General features: G+C 41.0%; 1 protein-coding gene across 2 annotated transcripts in view; it reads right to left on the bottom strand.

Moving 5' to 3' along the window:
- Positions 1-483: 483 nt before the first annotated feature.
- Positions 484-17,318, bottom strand: part of GLRA2 (glycine receptor alpha 2) — a 186,457-nt gene continuing 169,622 nt past the window's right edge. For both annotated transcript variants that reach the window (XM_057538474.1, XM_057538473.1), the window contains exon 9: positions 484-762. In XM_057538474.1, coding sequence (XP_057394457.1) covers positions 484-762 — 279 coding nt within the window. The remainder of the gene's footprint in view (positions 763-17,318) is intronic.

Raw genomic sequence — 17,318 nt, 5'->3', positions numbered from 1 at the left:
AAGTTTGGTCCTCAACTCACTATAGGCTAGTCACTATGGTCAGATCCTAAGCATTTTCCTTTTGTGTGTGCGTGTGTGCACGCGTGTGTGTGCATGCACACGCGTGTGTTTAAGCTGTCTTTTCAGTACCAGAATTAGTCAAAACCAAACCAAACCAAACCGAACCAAAAGACAAATAGCCCTCAAGTACTTGACTTTGCATATCATGTCTATTTAATGCATCATCTGAAAGAGCAATGCTAAAGACTGTGAAGGGAATTATGCTCACGTGATTCTGCAACACCGTAATTTTGTGCAAACATTTTCCTTCATTGCCCGGATAACTTATCTTTTTTCATGTAGGTGCCAGGAAACCCGCCCCCATGATCCTCCCTCCCCCCTCCCCCAGTCTTCTCCTCTGTCAAAGTGATATAAAGACAATTTCACTGTGTATTTACAAGCACAACAGTTAGGCAAGAAGGTCCCAGGGTCTGAAGAGCACATCTATTTCTTGTGGACATCTTCATGCCGAATGATCTTGTATGTGATCCAGTAAAAGATGTTGAAAATGAGGAAGGCCAATGGGAAGGCAGCTCGAGAAATCGTGTCAATCCTTTTTGCCCGGTCCACAAACTTCTTCTTGATGGCATCTGCATCTTTGGGGGGCTGTGGGAGCTGGCTGGCAGGTGTGGCCTTGACAGCTGTTCCATCTTTCACTTGAAGGCAGTGACCCATCCCGTAACCACTGAAATTAAAACGACTTTCACGAGTAACATCTTCTTCCTGGAAGAATAAAGACAGGGAAAGCACAGATAGGTTGTCAGTCAAATCAGATGGAAGGTGCTTAAAATTCTTCAGAAGTAAAAGGATAAATCACAGTTAACTGGTAGTGTGGAAGGCTTTTGGAATGGGGAGTTGTCTTTCAAGTTCAACTCAATTATTCATGGAACAGATACAGTTCATTAACTTTTCAGGCTGAGAAATTAAGTGTAAGAATAATGACTCCGTGGTCATTTTAATTAATTAACAAACAGAAATACCTACATTATATTCAGCACTGACTGACGTTCCCAAAATCTAGTTTATTGATCCACAGCTTTGAATAGACTGTTTTAAAGCTAAATCTCCAAATCCCAGTATTACACTCTAAATCTAAGAAGAGGACTGTTCTTTCATTCACTCACTCATTCATTCGTTCACCCATTCTTTCATTCAACAAAGCATTTACTGAATCTCTGCCTTGTACCTGGCTCTGAGCCAGGAACTTCTAGTATTGTGGCTTATTCATAGCCCAGTTCCTTCCATTAACATTGGCTTTAATGTTTGTGTTAGATCTAAGATTAACCTCTTAAATGTATAACTTTTCCCCTCCAGCCCTCTAGTTCACCTCAGTTATATAGCAGAGATTAAATATTCAGTGTTTGGAGTTGAATATTTCTACCATGGTTAGTTTTTCTAGTGTCAACTTTTTACATTGATTCTTTGGCTATTCATATCTACCATATGAGCATATGTCGTTTTAGCTGATGTCAGTGGTTTTTTGTGTTATTTCTACATGAATTAGATAAAAGACTGAAAAATTATAACCTTATGGTAAAGAGCAAATACCCTACATAGAGACAAATGTATGGAATTTGGGTGTGTGGTTGGGTTGAAAAGATGGGATTGAAATGACCTGCTTAATAAAAATCTAGTTCTAAATAGACATCAATTGAATCATCATCTTCTGCAACTAGATTACTGTTTTCTACGATACTGTGCCACCCCTTTGAAACACCAAAGACACTGCACTCTTTATCTTGCTAGAGAAGAATATTATATTAATTAATTTGGTTATATTTTTCCAAAAGACAGTAAAATTTGGTATTAATTTTTATTTCATCGATGTTTATTGCATGTCAGTTGTGCCTTCACACATATAAAAGATATACTGAATGAAGGAGTTTTAAAAATTTTATTGGAGTATAGTTGGTTTACAATATTGTGTTAGTTTCAGGTGTACAGCAAAGTGATTCAGTTATACATATATATATCTATATTCTTTTTCAGATTCTTTTCCCTTATAGGTTATTACAAGATATTGAGTAGAGTTTCCTGTGCTCTACAGTAGGTCCTTGTTGGTTCTCTATCTTATATATAGTACTGTGTGTATCTGTTAATCCCATCCTCCTAATTCATCCCCCCTGCCCGCCACCTTTCCCCTTTGGTGACCGTAAGTTTGTTTTTGAAGTCTGTGAGTCTGTTTCTGTTTTATAAATAAGTTCATTTGTATCATTTGAATGAAGGACTTTTAACATAATATTAATGTGAGATAGCCCAACTGTAATCCAAATGGTACAGCAAGAACAAATTTAGGTCAGGAAGATCAGGCCAAAGCTCTTCTAATAAAATAACTGTAAAACTACTCCTTTATGAAACCATCTTCCCAGTACTTTTATGTATGTGAGATTGTCCTGCACAAGTTGGTTCAGGATACTCTGTCTCATTTGTTAACAAAATGTAATAAGGATTTTTCATTCAACAGTTAATTGTTGAGTGTTGAGTCTATGGCGAGCATTTTGCTAGATGCTGGGAGACAGTTGATGAAGTTGGACAAGAGCCCTACCTGCATGGAGCTTTCAGAACCCAGTGGAAGTGGCCAACCTAAAGGCATTCTCATATAGGGAAGCTGACTAAGAAAACCCAGCCAGACATTAGAGTGCTTCCGTGTACTCAGCTCTATAAGCTCTATAATGAAGACTTCAACTGGACTCAGATTCAAAGAGTAAATCTGGTTTCTTTGTCTAAAATGGGAATGATATATTTTATGGGTGCAAAAGTTTCAAATACGTGAAGTATTTAAAACTGTGGACTAAACAGTTACATTAATCATTACAGTGTCATTGGAAGACTTATTAGCAAGAATGTTGGAAGACTTATTAGCAAGAATGGAAGCACACAGGTCACTAGGAGGAGGGGACTTGTTAGTCACATGGGTTATAAGCAGTCTTATTCTTCCTGCCTATTACTAACTGGTAATTAGATCTTAACCAGTGTGTGAGGGAAGTAGAAACGGTTTGATTTGGTTTAGTTAAGAGATCCAGACTAGGAATTTGGCTCTTTGGGTTCTAGGCCTGGCTCCAAACGTTAGAAGCTGTGCTGATCTGAGGCAAGATATTTATTCTTTCAAGGGCTCAGAGACCTCATGCCAAAATGTTGAGTCTGGACTAGGTCTGTGGGTCTCAGCTTTGGCTGCTAGGGAACCTTTACAAGTATATGTATGCTTGCCTCCCCTCCCAGCCTCTTCCAGATCAACTGAATCAGAATCTCTGGGAATGAGAGCTGAGAATCCATATTTTTTAAAAAAATCCAGTGACTCTAATGCAAAAGGTTGGAAACCAGTGGCCTAGATCAGCTCTAATGTCCAGCTCTAACCTAGTCGATGTTATTAAGTCTAATATAACTTTTCAAGTGGAAACAATCCCTCAAAATACATTTCCCCTTATCTGCCTAAATCTACTGTGCTGTTTTTCCTTTCCATATCTGTAGAATCTTACAAATTGCTGTTCTCACCTCTATATTGTCTAGTTCACTGCCTGAGTGAGATAAGATTCTTTTAAATTTCCTGGGTCCCTGAAGAAATAGAAAGAGTAGTTGGCTAGTAACCTATTCTTAGCACATGAAACAAAAGGAAACCTAAATAAACACATCCATGTTTCTTTTCAGACTGACTCATTCATTTAATTTCTGTAGTCTTTCTTCACATACTGTGAATGGACAGCTGAAGAGATTAACTCATTCAATTAACTAGCAGAAGCAGAATAGAATGATACCAGGTTAGGTTATTTTTATGTCGTACATTGCCGTGCAAACTGTGGGCGCTTAATAAACATTTGTTGAATAATGAACAAAGGGAATTTTAAGAGAGTTTTCTCTCTGCTTGAAAATACTTTTACCATTCATTCAACAGTATTTCAAATTATGCTTCTGAGCATAGTTACAACTAATTAAATCAATTCTTTAAAATTCTCCACCACAAAAATAAATCTGTCATAGGTAGAAATTATCCATTTAATTTTTCATGTGTAGGAGATATGAATGCTAGTTTAAGGGTCTTCTTATTTACCATTATGATTCATTCAATGTATTTTAAATATAGAACCTTAAATTACCCACATCAAAGGATATAGTCTTGATTCAGAAAACATAATTGCAACCAATTTGAATTTTTGTGTTATAATGAATGACTAATTGCCTTTATAGCAGGTTCAGAATAAAAACGTTATGGTAATGTGGCAAGATTCCTATATGAGGGCAAAGTGGAGATGAGCTTGAGTCATGGATAAACTGAAGCTAAAATAAAGAACAATCTGTAGGCACAGATTAGTTGAATGTATTCACAGTGACAGTTGGTGTAATCCTCTCAGTGAGGAAAGAATTTCAGGCATATATTCTCCATTTCTTCTAATTAGCCAGAAAACCAATTACTTAATTATTGCTGCTGACCTGCCATCTTCAGTATCTTTGAGCAGTAAATACTTCTAGCTCACTCTGTTTTGTTATTCACTGATTAAATTCCCACAGAAAATGAATCATCCAGTCGAAGTTTCAGTACATGCAATTTCTATATCCCACTTTGATAAAATCTCCTTAAACCCTGTCTGTCTGCTGTAGGAAGCACTGCCATGGCGCTATGCAATTCATTGGAGACTTATCATCTTATTTTATCTTATCCATCAGTTTTACTTATTGTAAAATTCACCCATTCCTGTGTTTGGAATAACTGTTGCCTAGATGTGAAATTGAAACTAAAGCTCACCAGAATTGCATCGTACTGACTCGTTTAAGCAAATAATTTCAATATAATTAAAGAATATAGGATTTATACAATGAAAGATTTCAGTGGGACCCATATTTCCAATTTTTCTTTTATGTCCTAGAAAGGAGGAAATAAAAGGACTCCTATAAACTGGGGTAGGGGAAAACTCTTTCCATCCCATTTCTCACCCAGATTCTTTGATTGAATCTTTGCCCTTCTATTGGAATAGGAAATGGCCCAGTTGGAACTGAAGGTTGCAGTGAGCTTCAGTCAATGCAAGGACATTATGAAGTCTCCAGCCCTCCTTAGGAAACAGTGTGAGTCCAAACACAAGCAGGTTTTCACCAAAAAAGTCCCCTGAGCAAATGAAGGCTGGGTGATGCTTAATGGTAGCTCTGCTTGGGCTTCCTAGCCTTGGGGAGGAGGGATGGCCTTGAGAAATTCTCAATTCTTATGGCCTCAGTTTTCTCCTCTGTATCATGGGGACTTGGGAGTAGATATGAATAATAAATAGATATCATGTATTGATTATAATTATATACCATGCACTTAAAACCACAGTCAGTCCTATCACCAAACCATCCCTACAAATCACATGGTTTCAGAGGAAATTGAGACCGAGAGAAGTTATGTGGCTTCCTGAAGTTATATTGCTAATAAATGTTGAAGCTGAAATTCAAATCAGGTCTGTCAGATCTCCAAATTGTCTGATTCCAAAGACTCTGGAAGTCTTTGGTTTTTATGAATTTGTCCCTATCAAGCCCCAAATGGCTTCCATTCAAGATTATGGAAGAAGAATCCCACTGAAATTTGTAGAACAACAGATCTGAAATAAAGTAAACCAAATATAACCCCTTGTTGCTTAATGGCATGTGGTGAAATAAATTAAAACTGTCACAGTGTCATTTTGGGGCAGACAGTGAATAGCATTTTTTCCAAAAGAAAAGCAAATCAGTGGATCATCTCTTTTTCAGTGCAGGATATCATTATGATTGATTTTTGAAGAAGAATGAACTTCTGGTGTTCATTTCTTGAGCACTTGCCATTTATGTATTCATATTTCCAACAAATAATTCCTTGAGCACCTATTATGTGCCAGGTATGTGGTGAGGATACAGCAGTGAACAAGGAGATGAAGTCTCTTCTTTTTTGGAGTTTACATTCTAGTGGGGAAAACAGTAACAAGTAGAGAAATTATGTGACACACACACAAATACATATTTATACATACACATATACACAGATAAGACACCCCACACATTTGCACATACACAAACACACACACACAGATAATGATGGAGGCTTTGAGGAAAACGATCAAGGTAAGACACTTAAGAGAGATGAGTGACAGAGAAGTGGATGTTTTAGATTGAGTGGTCAAAAAAGTCCCAAGGACATGCCAGGCACTGTGCCATTTGCCGGGAATCCAGTGGCGAGCCAGGCAGATCAGACTCTTGCCTTCAGGTAGTTCCCAACCTTGAGGTGAAGACAAACATTCATGGAAGGATCACATGAGCACGGAATTACTAACTATGATAAGGGCTCTGAAGGAAAATTATAGGGTGTTAGGAGAACATATTAACGGGGGTCCCGGTCTAATCTGGCTGATAGGAGAAGCTTTTCCCTGGGGAAGTGATATTTCATTAGAGATCTGAAAAATGAGAAGCATTAAAGAGGGCACAGCAGAGTTGGGAGATGTCTGAGATAGGAAGGTTTGCTGCAATTGAGAGATGGTAGGATGGCTCGTGGAATGCAGAAGGAAAGTGGGGTGAGACAAAGTTTCAGAAAAGACCAGGGGCTAGCTCACATAGGACCCTGCAAACCGTGGTGTCAGTTTGGAGCTTTATCTTAAGAACCAAGGGAAGGAAAAGATGAATAAGACCTTGGGTTTTGGGGGGTCATACAGAACCAAGTAGAGAATTATATGAGAGAGATTCTTGAGATATGTACAAAGGTTTATTGGAGCTCAGGTGAGCCTGAAGCCTTTAGAGTTGGTGAGGGTATGGATGGTAATACTGCTGAGATATACAAGGCAATGTGCAAATCATCTATGATCCCCCTAATCTGAAAAAGACTCTGTAGCTACCTATCGGTGTTTAGAACTCATTTCCAATTTTCTTTTTTTATTATTATTTAAAATTTTTGCTTCCCAATCATGTTAAAGAATAGGTAGACAGGGACTCTGGATTATGGTAGCTGATTTCCACTAATGTCTTTACTCACCAAAGGATAAGCTCCTAGGAGTGTGCCCACCTCATCTCTGTAGCCCTCTTCCCTGGCACAATGCTGGGCCTATGAGTTATTCAAAACCCGTGCTTGGCAAGATCCTCTTGATTCTGAGAAAAGTCTCAGCAAGGACATGCTTCCTGGGGGAAGGGAGGGGACAGCAATTGTCTCCTAGCTGATTTCCCTTTCTTTGCCACTTGCAGCCCTTTCTGCGGCCTCTGGATCAGTCTTGCCCAAAGAACTTCCATTCTGTCCCTTTCACTGCAGACGCACTAGCCTTGGCATTGTAGAGGGGCAGAGGAAACACTGGGACAGAATCTAAAAGGCTCAGATTGAATTCCCTCAGTCCCTCAACATTTTTGCTCTTCTATTTCCTCTTTAAAATGAAGAGATTAGCCATTTGGCCATTTTCTTAGTTTGAGTATAGGACTATAATGCTGGCTAGTATATTGCCTTGAGACTAATCTCTAGCTGGTTGATATGTTTAAGACATTCTTCCCAACTGCAGACTAGACAGTATGCAAGTAAGGATCTTAAAGTCTTCTTCCTCCTGCTGCCCTCATGCCTTTGCTAGGGTTGGCCTTGTGGGCATGCATACTGTGCCCTCACACGCCCCAGTACTTAGAAGGGTACTATACTTGGTTTAATGCTTTGCTGTAGCCATCTTGAAATTCATAATGATTTTTGAACAAGCACCCCACGTTTTCATTTTGCACTGGGTCCCACAGATTTTGAAGCCAGCCCTGCTTTCTGCTCCAGTGGAACTAAAAGAATGCCATTGGCCCATTGCTTTCATTCCTGGCTTAATACTTTTCAAGAGTTTCTTATCTCCTTAATGACCACTTCTAAGCTCCTTTGTGACATTCAAGGACCCCCTATGTCCTGTCTTATACCTGCTTCTCTCATGGGATTTCATGGTCTTTGGCTTTATTCTTTGCATAGAATACTCCTCACCTCTCTTCACTTGGCGAGCTCCTGCATGTCCTTCAAGACTCATCTCATCCCATTCAGGATGCCTTTTCTTGACCCCTGAGCCTGGGCCTTGGGTTTCTCCTCAGCTCCTGTAGCACTGGGTTACATGCCTCCATAATGGAACCTGCTGTCATCATAGTTTACATGTCGGCCTCTTTTATGTGACCTTCAAGTGGAAGGACCCAGTTTTGCATATCTTGATCACCCCAGTACCTAGAACAATATTTGGCTAAAGCTGCCTATGTTGAATATTATATATAAGGTAAATGCTTCTTAAATGAATGTTGGAAAAAAGTCTTTTGTGATATGAAAAATGCTTTCCTAGCTTACTTATTTTATGGTTTATTTTTGCATATTGAATTTATATAAAATTAGGGCAAACGTAAACTCAACAATGCCACTCAAGAACTGAGGTATTTATGATCTATATTTGAAACACTGTCCATTTTTTTTGGCCCAGTGTTAAGCTAGTGAGCAGCCCAGAGAGTGTGAAAATATGTAAAATTAGATCCATCTTATTAACAATCTTAGCAAAAAATGCATGCTTCTTTGCAAAAAAAATAAATAGAAGAGACAAACACTCCAGAATACAGAGAAATAGTTTTTCATTTATGCATCTATTTGCAAATGAAAATAATAAAGCTAGGTAAATGAAAAGCCAGTACGTATTATATACTTACAAGTATTTCACCAAATAAATGAGGCCTTATCAGTTATTACCCATAGCAAAGACTAAGGAGTATTTGCATAATATTAAGGGTATTTGAATTCATATGCCATCCATTTGGGTTTGGTGAAGAGAGTAAAATTCCTATAAATCTACGGTCATCACCAAATATCAGTTTTAAGTCTTGAAATTTTAATTAATGGAACATTTTTCTTCATACATCTCTTAAAACAAATTAATACCTGCACTGTGGTGCTGTGCACAATGTACACAAAATCATTACACAAAATCTCTTTCACGAAATCTCTTTCATTGCCTCAATCACACATGTTATTTTTACAAGCCTCTCTGTGTATATAAAAAGAAAAAAGCCAGCAAGGTTTCTTATTTGGGCCAAAGCTCACCTCCAATAACAGGGGGAAGATATGTGGGCAAGAGAGGACAAACAGAACTCAGCTATGGTGTGAGCTGGGGTTCCAAAACTGCTGTTGCCCCAGCCTGCAAATGCCTTGCAGGGGTTGGGGCATTGGGAATTGAGCTGGGCTAAGACTCCTAGTTATCCATGAAAACCCATCTGTCTTTCTTCTTCCATTGGTGGGTCTTTCTTGAGCTCCAGGTTGCTTAACTATGGCACTGTTGACATTTGGGACCAGGTAATTATTTTTGTGGTAGGGAACTATGTTGTATATTTTAGGATATTTAGCAGCATCCCTGGCCTCTACCCACTAGAAGCAAGTAACACACACTTCCCCCACAGTCGTGACCATGAAAAGTGTCTCCAGACATTGCCCGATGTCTCTCGGTGGGCAGAATTGCCCGTACTTAAGAAGCCCTGCTTTAGCTGCTCAGTCATGTGCGCCTGGGGAGGCTGTATTTTCTAGCGTCCCCTACACCTGTGTGGGACCATGCGACACATCTAGAACCAGGAAGTCTAACCAGCTCAATCTCCAAACCAGAATCTAGGCACCTCTTACCAGAGCCTCCACTCCATGCTGAGCTGAGCCACCTGACAGTGGTGCATCGGAACCATTTCCACCAGAATTATAGTGATCATCTTCTACCTAATCCCCTGGCTTCTAGACCCTCCCTCCCAACAAGAAGGTCTCTTCTCAATCCAGCAACTAGAGGGATCCTGTTAAAGTGTGAGTCAGGTCAGATCTTCGTGAGCTCGAACCTCCAGCGGCTCTCACCTCAGCTAAGTACACGTCCTTGTGATGCCTTCCCTTTACCTCTCAGAGCTCAGCTCTTGCTGCTCTCCCTCTAGTCCGGGTGTCAGCAAACATTTTCTGTAAAGGGCCGGGTAGTAAATATCTTACACATCATGGGCCACCCTGAAGTATAGGTCCCTTTAATGCGTATTTTGAATCTAATTTCCTAAAGTGAACTATGTACTTCACTCTATTTTGGACCACACCTCACCTCCAGCACCCTATTTTTTAATAGACTGGAAGTAATTATCTAAAAATACTTGTTTGACTTTTGGCTCAAAATCTATAAAGCAGAAATGTTTTCACTTAATGTCAGCTGCAGTCTTAGAGAGTAGTTTAGAAATCAGTTACATGGTTGTGATGTTTCGATGCCCAGAGGCAAGCAGTGCCTTGCATATGGAGATTCTTTCCTAGTAGTCCCTGTCAAATCTGGTCTGGCCAGAACGCTCGGAAGACGCAAGAAATTCTAAGAAGCATGAAGGTGAACACCTTCCATCTGGAGTATGAGCTGCTCGATTATTAGCGTAGTTTGCCATCTGTTCAGGGTACAAACAAAGTGAATGTTGACACTGTCTACACAGTGCAGACTGCAGGGGGCAGGTGGTCAGAGGGTGAGCCCACTGCCGAAGTAAAAGGCGTAACGGCGGCAGCAGCAGCGCGTCATGTCAAGCATTCACTTGCTTTCTAACGTGGATGGCTGTGACTGCCAAATTCTTCAGACCATTATCATGCTTTGATCTCTATGTATAACATACACACTTGGTGTCAAAAAGTGGTTACTGTGTGAGATTATCTGTTGTTTGCCTGGCACTTCCACTCCTGTAGAAGTGCCTGCCTACGGCTGGGAAGAACTACATTTTCCAGAATTCCCTCCTTGATTAGTTCCAGGTAAGGGTTTGCCGGTGAGAGGAATTTGGGAACTTTGGAAGGTAGAAGGGAAGGAGAGGCCATTATTTGGGGGAGTCTTTGGGAGTCAGATGAGGCCGCCCTGTTAGACACAGCGGCATTACAGACCTTTCTGTGGGCTCCCATTTTATGATTCCACTTTGGAGGCCAGATATGGTAGCTTCTCAGATTTTCCTGTCAATACCTGCTTTTCCCCCCAGAGCTTCAGCTTAAAGTTCTGTCCTCTGACTATAGCCTTCCAGACCTTCCTTCCCCCAGTTACTCTCATATTTATATAAACTGTAATTTCTATAATAAACCCCTTATCCTAGTAGTGTGTATAGTGTCTCTGTTTTCCTGACTAAACCCATCCAGATACAGATATACAGGTAATCCAGGCTTACAGGTACAAAACAGCATCTTGATGCAAGTTACTGTAGTTTTCTTCAATTAAGATTTATTGAGCATCATAATGTACCAAGCATTAGAAAGAAGGAAGGGCACAAAAGACAGAGCCCTGCCCTTGAAGTCAGTGTGGGATTGGTGGAGGGGGTCTAGAACATGTGGACCAGTGGCTCTCAACCAAGAGTGATTTTTTTCCCCCCAGGGGACGTGGGGCAACGTCTGGAGACATTTTGGGTTGTCACAATGGGGCAGAGGGTGCTATTGGCAACTAGTCGGTAGAGGCCAGGACACTGCTAAACATTCTACAATACGCAGGACGGCACCTCACAACAAAGCATGAATTATCTAGCTTCAAATGTCAATAATGCTGAGGTTGGGAAACCCTGATACGGACAAATGACTCCAATATAATGTGATATCTGCTGTGATAAAGGAATGTACAGGCCACGGGATACTATGGAAGAGGTGATGTCAGGCGAGAGTCATTAAAGGAAAGTTAGATGGCACTTTTTTCTGTAATAATACCATGGAATGCACTGCTTCTGGAAGAATACATGAATATTACAGATATGTTACAGAAAAGCGAATGTAAAGGCAGCCTCGTTTGGTTCACTGAGCCTGCTTTTTAGTGCAACTACAGAGCAGCTCAAGGACACGTGTCTGTGCCATTTGGCCAGGTGTTGTTAGTATCTTTTAATCTTCCTGTATCTTAATCAGGGAGGATTTGTTACAAAGGACAGAAACCTGCTCATGACAGCTTAAATGGGAGAATTTCTTTAGGAAATTACTATAAAAATATTGTAAGAAAATCTCTTGAGTCACCAAGGGTAGAGAAGCAGTGCCCTGTAAAGGTAAGAAGTCTGGGTTCTAGATCCAGAACTCCTGGTTTCCAGTCTTGTCTCTGTCACTAACCAGTGTGGGAGCTGGATAAGTCACTCAGATCTCTACGTGCCTCAGTCTCCTCTGCAGTTAAAAAAAAGAGAAAAATGGCATCTTCCTTTTAGGGTTTTTGAAAGGATTCAGTGAGCTAATGCACACTGAGGGCTTGTATCAGTGTCGGTATACAGTATGTACTCAGTAAATGTTAGCAACGATGATGATATTGATGGTGGTGTAAGCAGGGCTCCCAGTCCAGGAACTCCAATAAGCAAGTCAGCAAATGAGATTATTCACCATCTCTCTGGGCTGTGATTCTCCCCCATTTCTGCTTTTCTCCTTTCAGCTTCCTTTACTTATGCATATTTCAACTGGTTCACCCCAACCTCAACCCTATGGGAACCGTTTCAACTCAGGTCCTTACTACCATTAGAGCTTACTAATTAGAGCACTCTTCATTCAAATTCTTGAAAGAGAGGATGTCACTGATATCCCACTTTATGGACTGTTGTACTTGAGTCATCGGATAGGAAAAGGGGTAGGAGATACAAACAGGACAGCCTGAGTGCAGGGTAGGGGGCAAGGGAACCCTGCCAGGGTGCTGAGTGTTCCTGAAAGCCCACCACACGAGGAACCATAGAAGGAACAAGAGAGGCTGGCCTTGAAAACAGATGAACGTGGCTCATATAACAGGTGTTTTCAGAAGAGGGAAGACCATCTGTACTAATGATTCCAAGGTTGCTGATCAAAAACAATTGGTTGACGTTACAGGGAGACAGAATTCAACTCAACATGCGAAAGAACTTTAAACAACTCTATGCTGAACATGGAGCACAACATCTTGGAAGGTAATGAATTCCTTGTTGCTAGAGATATTCGAGTGTTTGATCATTTCTTGGAGATGTTTGGTATTGATGTAACATGTGGGTTAGGGGCCAAGATAACCATTTATGTACCTTCTAATTGTGGGTGTCTCTGGTTGCGTATGAAAGTTGCTAAGGTAAGAAGTCCAGGAGGGAAAACCAAATTGAAGGTGCTGACCCAAGTGCAGGAAAGATGTATTTAGTAAGCTGTGCCCTGCTATGACCCTCCTTGACCTCCCGGAAGTTTCTGATCACTTTGATCCCATTTTGAGAAATCCTGCTCTAATGTAATCAACCCACAGCAACAGTTTGGTTCAGGTGTATTTTCTCTTTTGATTATTTTTGACTCACTATTTTATGTCCTCATTTCTAAGGGTTTCATTTAGGCAGCAAGTCCCTTGCTGCTGTTATAATGTTGAAGAAGATTCTAATGTAGAATATATAAAATATAGAATATAGAATAATTTGAAAAACCACAAATAGTAATGTGCAACCTCATATTATGTAAACTAGGCACAGAATGGATGTATTTTTAGAGGTCTACACAACATGTTTGTGGAGGCCTGTCTTTATGATAGCCACTTTTGACAGCCTAGAGGCTCCACGCCATAATAGCACCCTTCCAAATAGCCACTTCTTTCTTTCTCCTCTTCCCTCCCACTGCTCAGTTTCTGCTGAAAGGAGCTCAGAGGGAGAGGAGTAGACGCTGTTGGCTGTCAAATGTTGGCGAGCTGTTCATTTCTGCAGGGAGCTCAATAAACTCAAGAACTGAGAACTCAGTCCACAGGATTGGATCTATATTTGGTCTTGCCCTTGATCTCTTCCTCCCAACTTTGAAGAGATAGGTTAACATCATGATGAAATCACCCAGGTGTGACTTGGAGAAGGCTTAGGAGGGTTGACAGAGGGGCAGTGAGGGGTATCCTGAGGAAAGAGACGTCCCCCGGCCATTACTTCATTGCTTTCTGCAGTTGCAGAACAAACACGTTTTCTCCAGGTGAAAAACTATAAACCTGCTTTCTCTGGCTGATCGTATTTCTTTTGGAATTTGAATGATCCTGATAAGCTAGGTCTTCTCTGTTGAGTGTGGATGGACTGTAGGTTCTGTTTTAAAATTAGCAGCAGACGAACACTGTAAACCATCAGGAGGCACTTTTCCTGTTGCTTCTCCCAAGGACATTCAGAGCAGCAAAGTGAACCAGAAACACAACCTGTGCTCCATTCTTCTGGATTGTTATTTAGTTCTGCAGATCATCTGTGCCCCAGCTCTCTCCTACCTTCCCTGCAACCACTTGTTCACTAGTACTTCAACTATAGCTTCTTATAGGCAACTCTTGCAAAAAAAAAAAAAAAATTAGGAAAAGGAAAATGGGGAAGAATGGAAGGGTTTTTTTGTTTGTTTCTTTTCCTTTTTCTTTTTTTTTCTTTTTTTTTTTTGTATCTGTACTGCATTTCCAAGATCTCCCCTCCTCTCTGCTTCATTACTATGGTTACCAGATTTAAGATTTCAGACAGAAAGTTGTCTGTAGGCCCAGAGGGAAGATTGATTGCAGTAAACCCAGAAGACAGATTGGGCACAATTCGAAAATAATACCGGGATCCATTGATCTAATTGTCAACCAGTCAAGTCTCTAATTAAGAGAGTGTGTGTGAAGGTATGTAGCACAGGACATGGCATGTAATGGGGACTCTGCCTCCTTTTCCTTTTCAAAGATGCCAACGCAATAGTTATAATCAGAGGCAAAGAAGAAAACTTAAGTGGTGATAAGAAGATACATTTTCATGGAAAACAGATTTAAGTCCTGGGTAGGTGCCTCTTTCCCCCCAGTGAGTGCCTCCTTATAAGGCAGGTGTCACACCCAGCTGAGGACAACGCAGCTTCCACGCTGCAGACACAGGTTACTTCCTGGTGAGCCCACAGGGTTATGGGCACCACAGTGCTCAGGTGGGGAGTGGGTGGGGCTGGTAAGTCAAGGGCGAGGGGCTCAGTGCATTGTGGTGAGGCATAGCAGTGCAAGGTCGGCCTCCTGTCCCTGTCGTCATAGCAACCAAATAAGGACCCCTGCTACTGGACCTGTGACTGACTCTTAAGAGTATTTGAGAAGGTTTAAGCCAGAAAAGCTCAGGTGAACTTGTTTACCTAACCCGCTGTACCCTGAAGTCACTTCTTTGCCGTGACCCAAGGTAGGAAACATATTTTCCATTCCCCACCAGGACACACACACACTCCCACACACATGAATATATCTAACAGAAACAAAAGGTTCACAAAGTGGTATTTACTTTTTCAAAGCAGGATTCACTCTGATATTTTCTAATTTTTTTTTCTAATTTTTATTTTGCAAAGAAGCTGGTGGTGAGCCACTGAACCAACTTGATGACCCACAAGTTGCTCACAGCCCACAGTTTGAAAAGTACCATGTTTAATGGCCTTGGTTGGTTTCTTTGCTGTCAGTATCCATTCATCACATCTTTACTGAGCATCTGCTGTATGATGGGCATGGGCTTGTCATAGGGAAATCTAAAAAAGAGGCTTCCAGATCCACAGGAGAGTCCTGACCAAGAGTCACACGTTCTGTTTAAACGCGTGGCCACTGTCATCTGTCATGCTTGAGAAGGCTCTGGGATTTCACAGGGAGTCTGGGAGACGGCCACTGTGACCGGGCATGGTGCTAGGCCCTGCCACTTCCTACTGAGCCCTAGACTCTACATGTATACAGCTTTTGTTTGACTTTAGCAATAAGGTAGCAGTAAATGCTTCCAAGTCCTCTAGAGCTTCACAGGAGAAGCAACTTTCTGTTACAAGAAATAAGCTCCAGAGATCAAGGATTCCGAATTCACTTTTCTGGTTATCCATGAACTGATCATTTGCCTCCAGAATAAACATGCAGATCCTGCTGGCACAGATTGCCAGCCCCTTTATAATCAGGCCGTAACAGACTGTTCGAGTTTCATTTTCCATCATCTCTCATGACATAACCTATGCTTTAGAAACTCTGTTCCCTCAGTGGCCCAAACTTTTCCACATCTCTAGGCCTTTCCATGTCCTATTCTTCACGTCTAGCGATTCTCTTTGACTTGTCTGCCTGCTGAATGGCAAGTCAACCTTCCGTCCTTAGCTCACCTCTGTGTAGCAGTAGCCATGCCTTTTCCTATTCTCTCCTAAATGGTTGCCTTTCTTAGGTTGGAGTTGAATACTATAGTTGTGAGTCTCTTGTGCACTAAACAGTGGGCGATGAAATTAGTCAGAATAATACATAGGATCGTTTTCAAGAGTCAGAGGACATTGTACATGAGCATGAGGAGATACGTTTACGTCAAGAGCTCAATTATACTATTCCAGGTAGCTGTCCATTCCTTTCCCCACAGATTTGTTGTGTGTTGGGCTAGAAGTCAGAGGCCAGTGGGCTGGATCCTTAGGAAGCTCTGTATGTTTAAGTGCCCCGTATAAGAAATGGCATGACTTCTGATGACTTAGTGCTGGCTGGTTTCCCACCTTCAGGCCACTGAGCTATGAGCCCTGAGTAGAAACCCGCAATTCATTCAACATTTCTCAAGTACCTAGTATGTACCAGACAATGTGACAGGCTCTTCAGATTGAAAGATGAATAACAGCCTTTGCTGTTTAGATTTCTGATGACATTTTCCTGCAGGTTTTTTTAAAAAACAGACGAAGGGAAGAGAAAGGAAATATTTGATGAGTGTTGGCTGTGTGCAAGTCACCGTGGTTCACATGCATAATCTTGCTTCCTCCTAATAGTAATCCCGTGACAAAGGGTTTATTAGATCCTTTTTACAGATGAAGAAACTAAGACCCAGAGTATAAGACCACGGCTCCACATCACTCAGCAGATATAGTACCAGCCAGGATTTGAATTCAGCCAGCTGGACGCCTGGCCAAAGCTCATTTCACTATGCCATGATTGTCTCCTATCTCTTTATTTTTATGATTTTAAGAGAAGAGGTGTATATTTTTAAAGAGGACAGGAATTCTTATGGCAGAATTATTCTAGAAAAGTGTGCTATAATGAAACATGTTGAGGGGATATTTGGCTGGTATGAAAAAAGCTGGCTTTATGACAGGGATTTTTATAAGTTCTTTTTTCATCAATCTGTCCTCAAAGACTGGAAGTGTGAAAGACCGTTTGTTGATACTATGATGAATTAAGGCATCTACGGTCTGGCAGCCAGGAACTGGCTGTCTGTACGACATTTAGCAAACCTCAGAAACTCCCTATGGAGATATCACAGCCAAACTATCTTAATTTGAAGCATTTTGTTCTTTCCAGAAGTCGTATGACTATTTAGAACAACTGTTTTACTATCATACAGACGTGCACAGTTCAATCCTGTTAACCACAGTGAAACTCCTCACCCTGGCATGGATTCTTTTGGATGGCATTTCACATCGTCTCCTCCTCGCTCGTGTGAACACAGAG

This window comes from Balaenoptera acutorostrata, chromosome X (genome assembly GCF_949987535.1).
Source record: "Balaenoptera acutorostrata chromosome X, mBalAcu1.1, whole genome shotgun sequence".
Classification (NCBI taxonomy): domain Eukaryota; kingdom Metazoa; phylum Chordata; class Mammalia; order Artiodactyla; family Balaenopteridae; genus Balaenoptera; species Balaenoptera acutorostrata.
The sequence above is the reverse complement of the archived record's forward strand: the minus strand, read 5'-3'. Positions and strand labels throughout refer to the sequence as shown.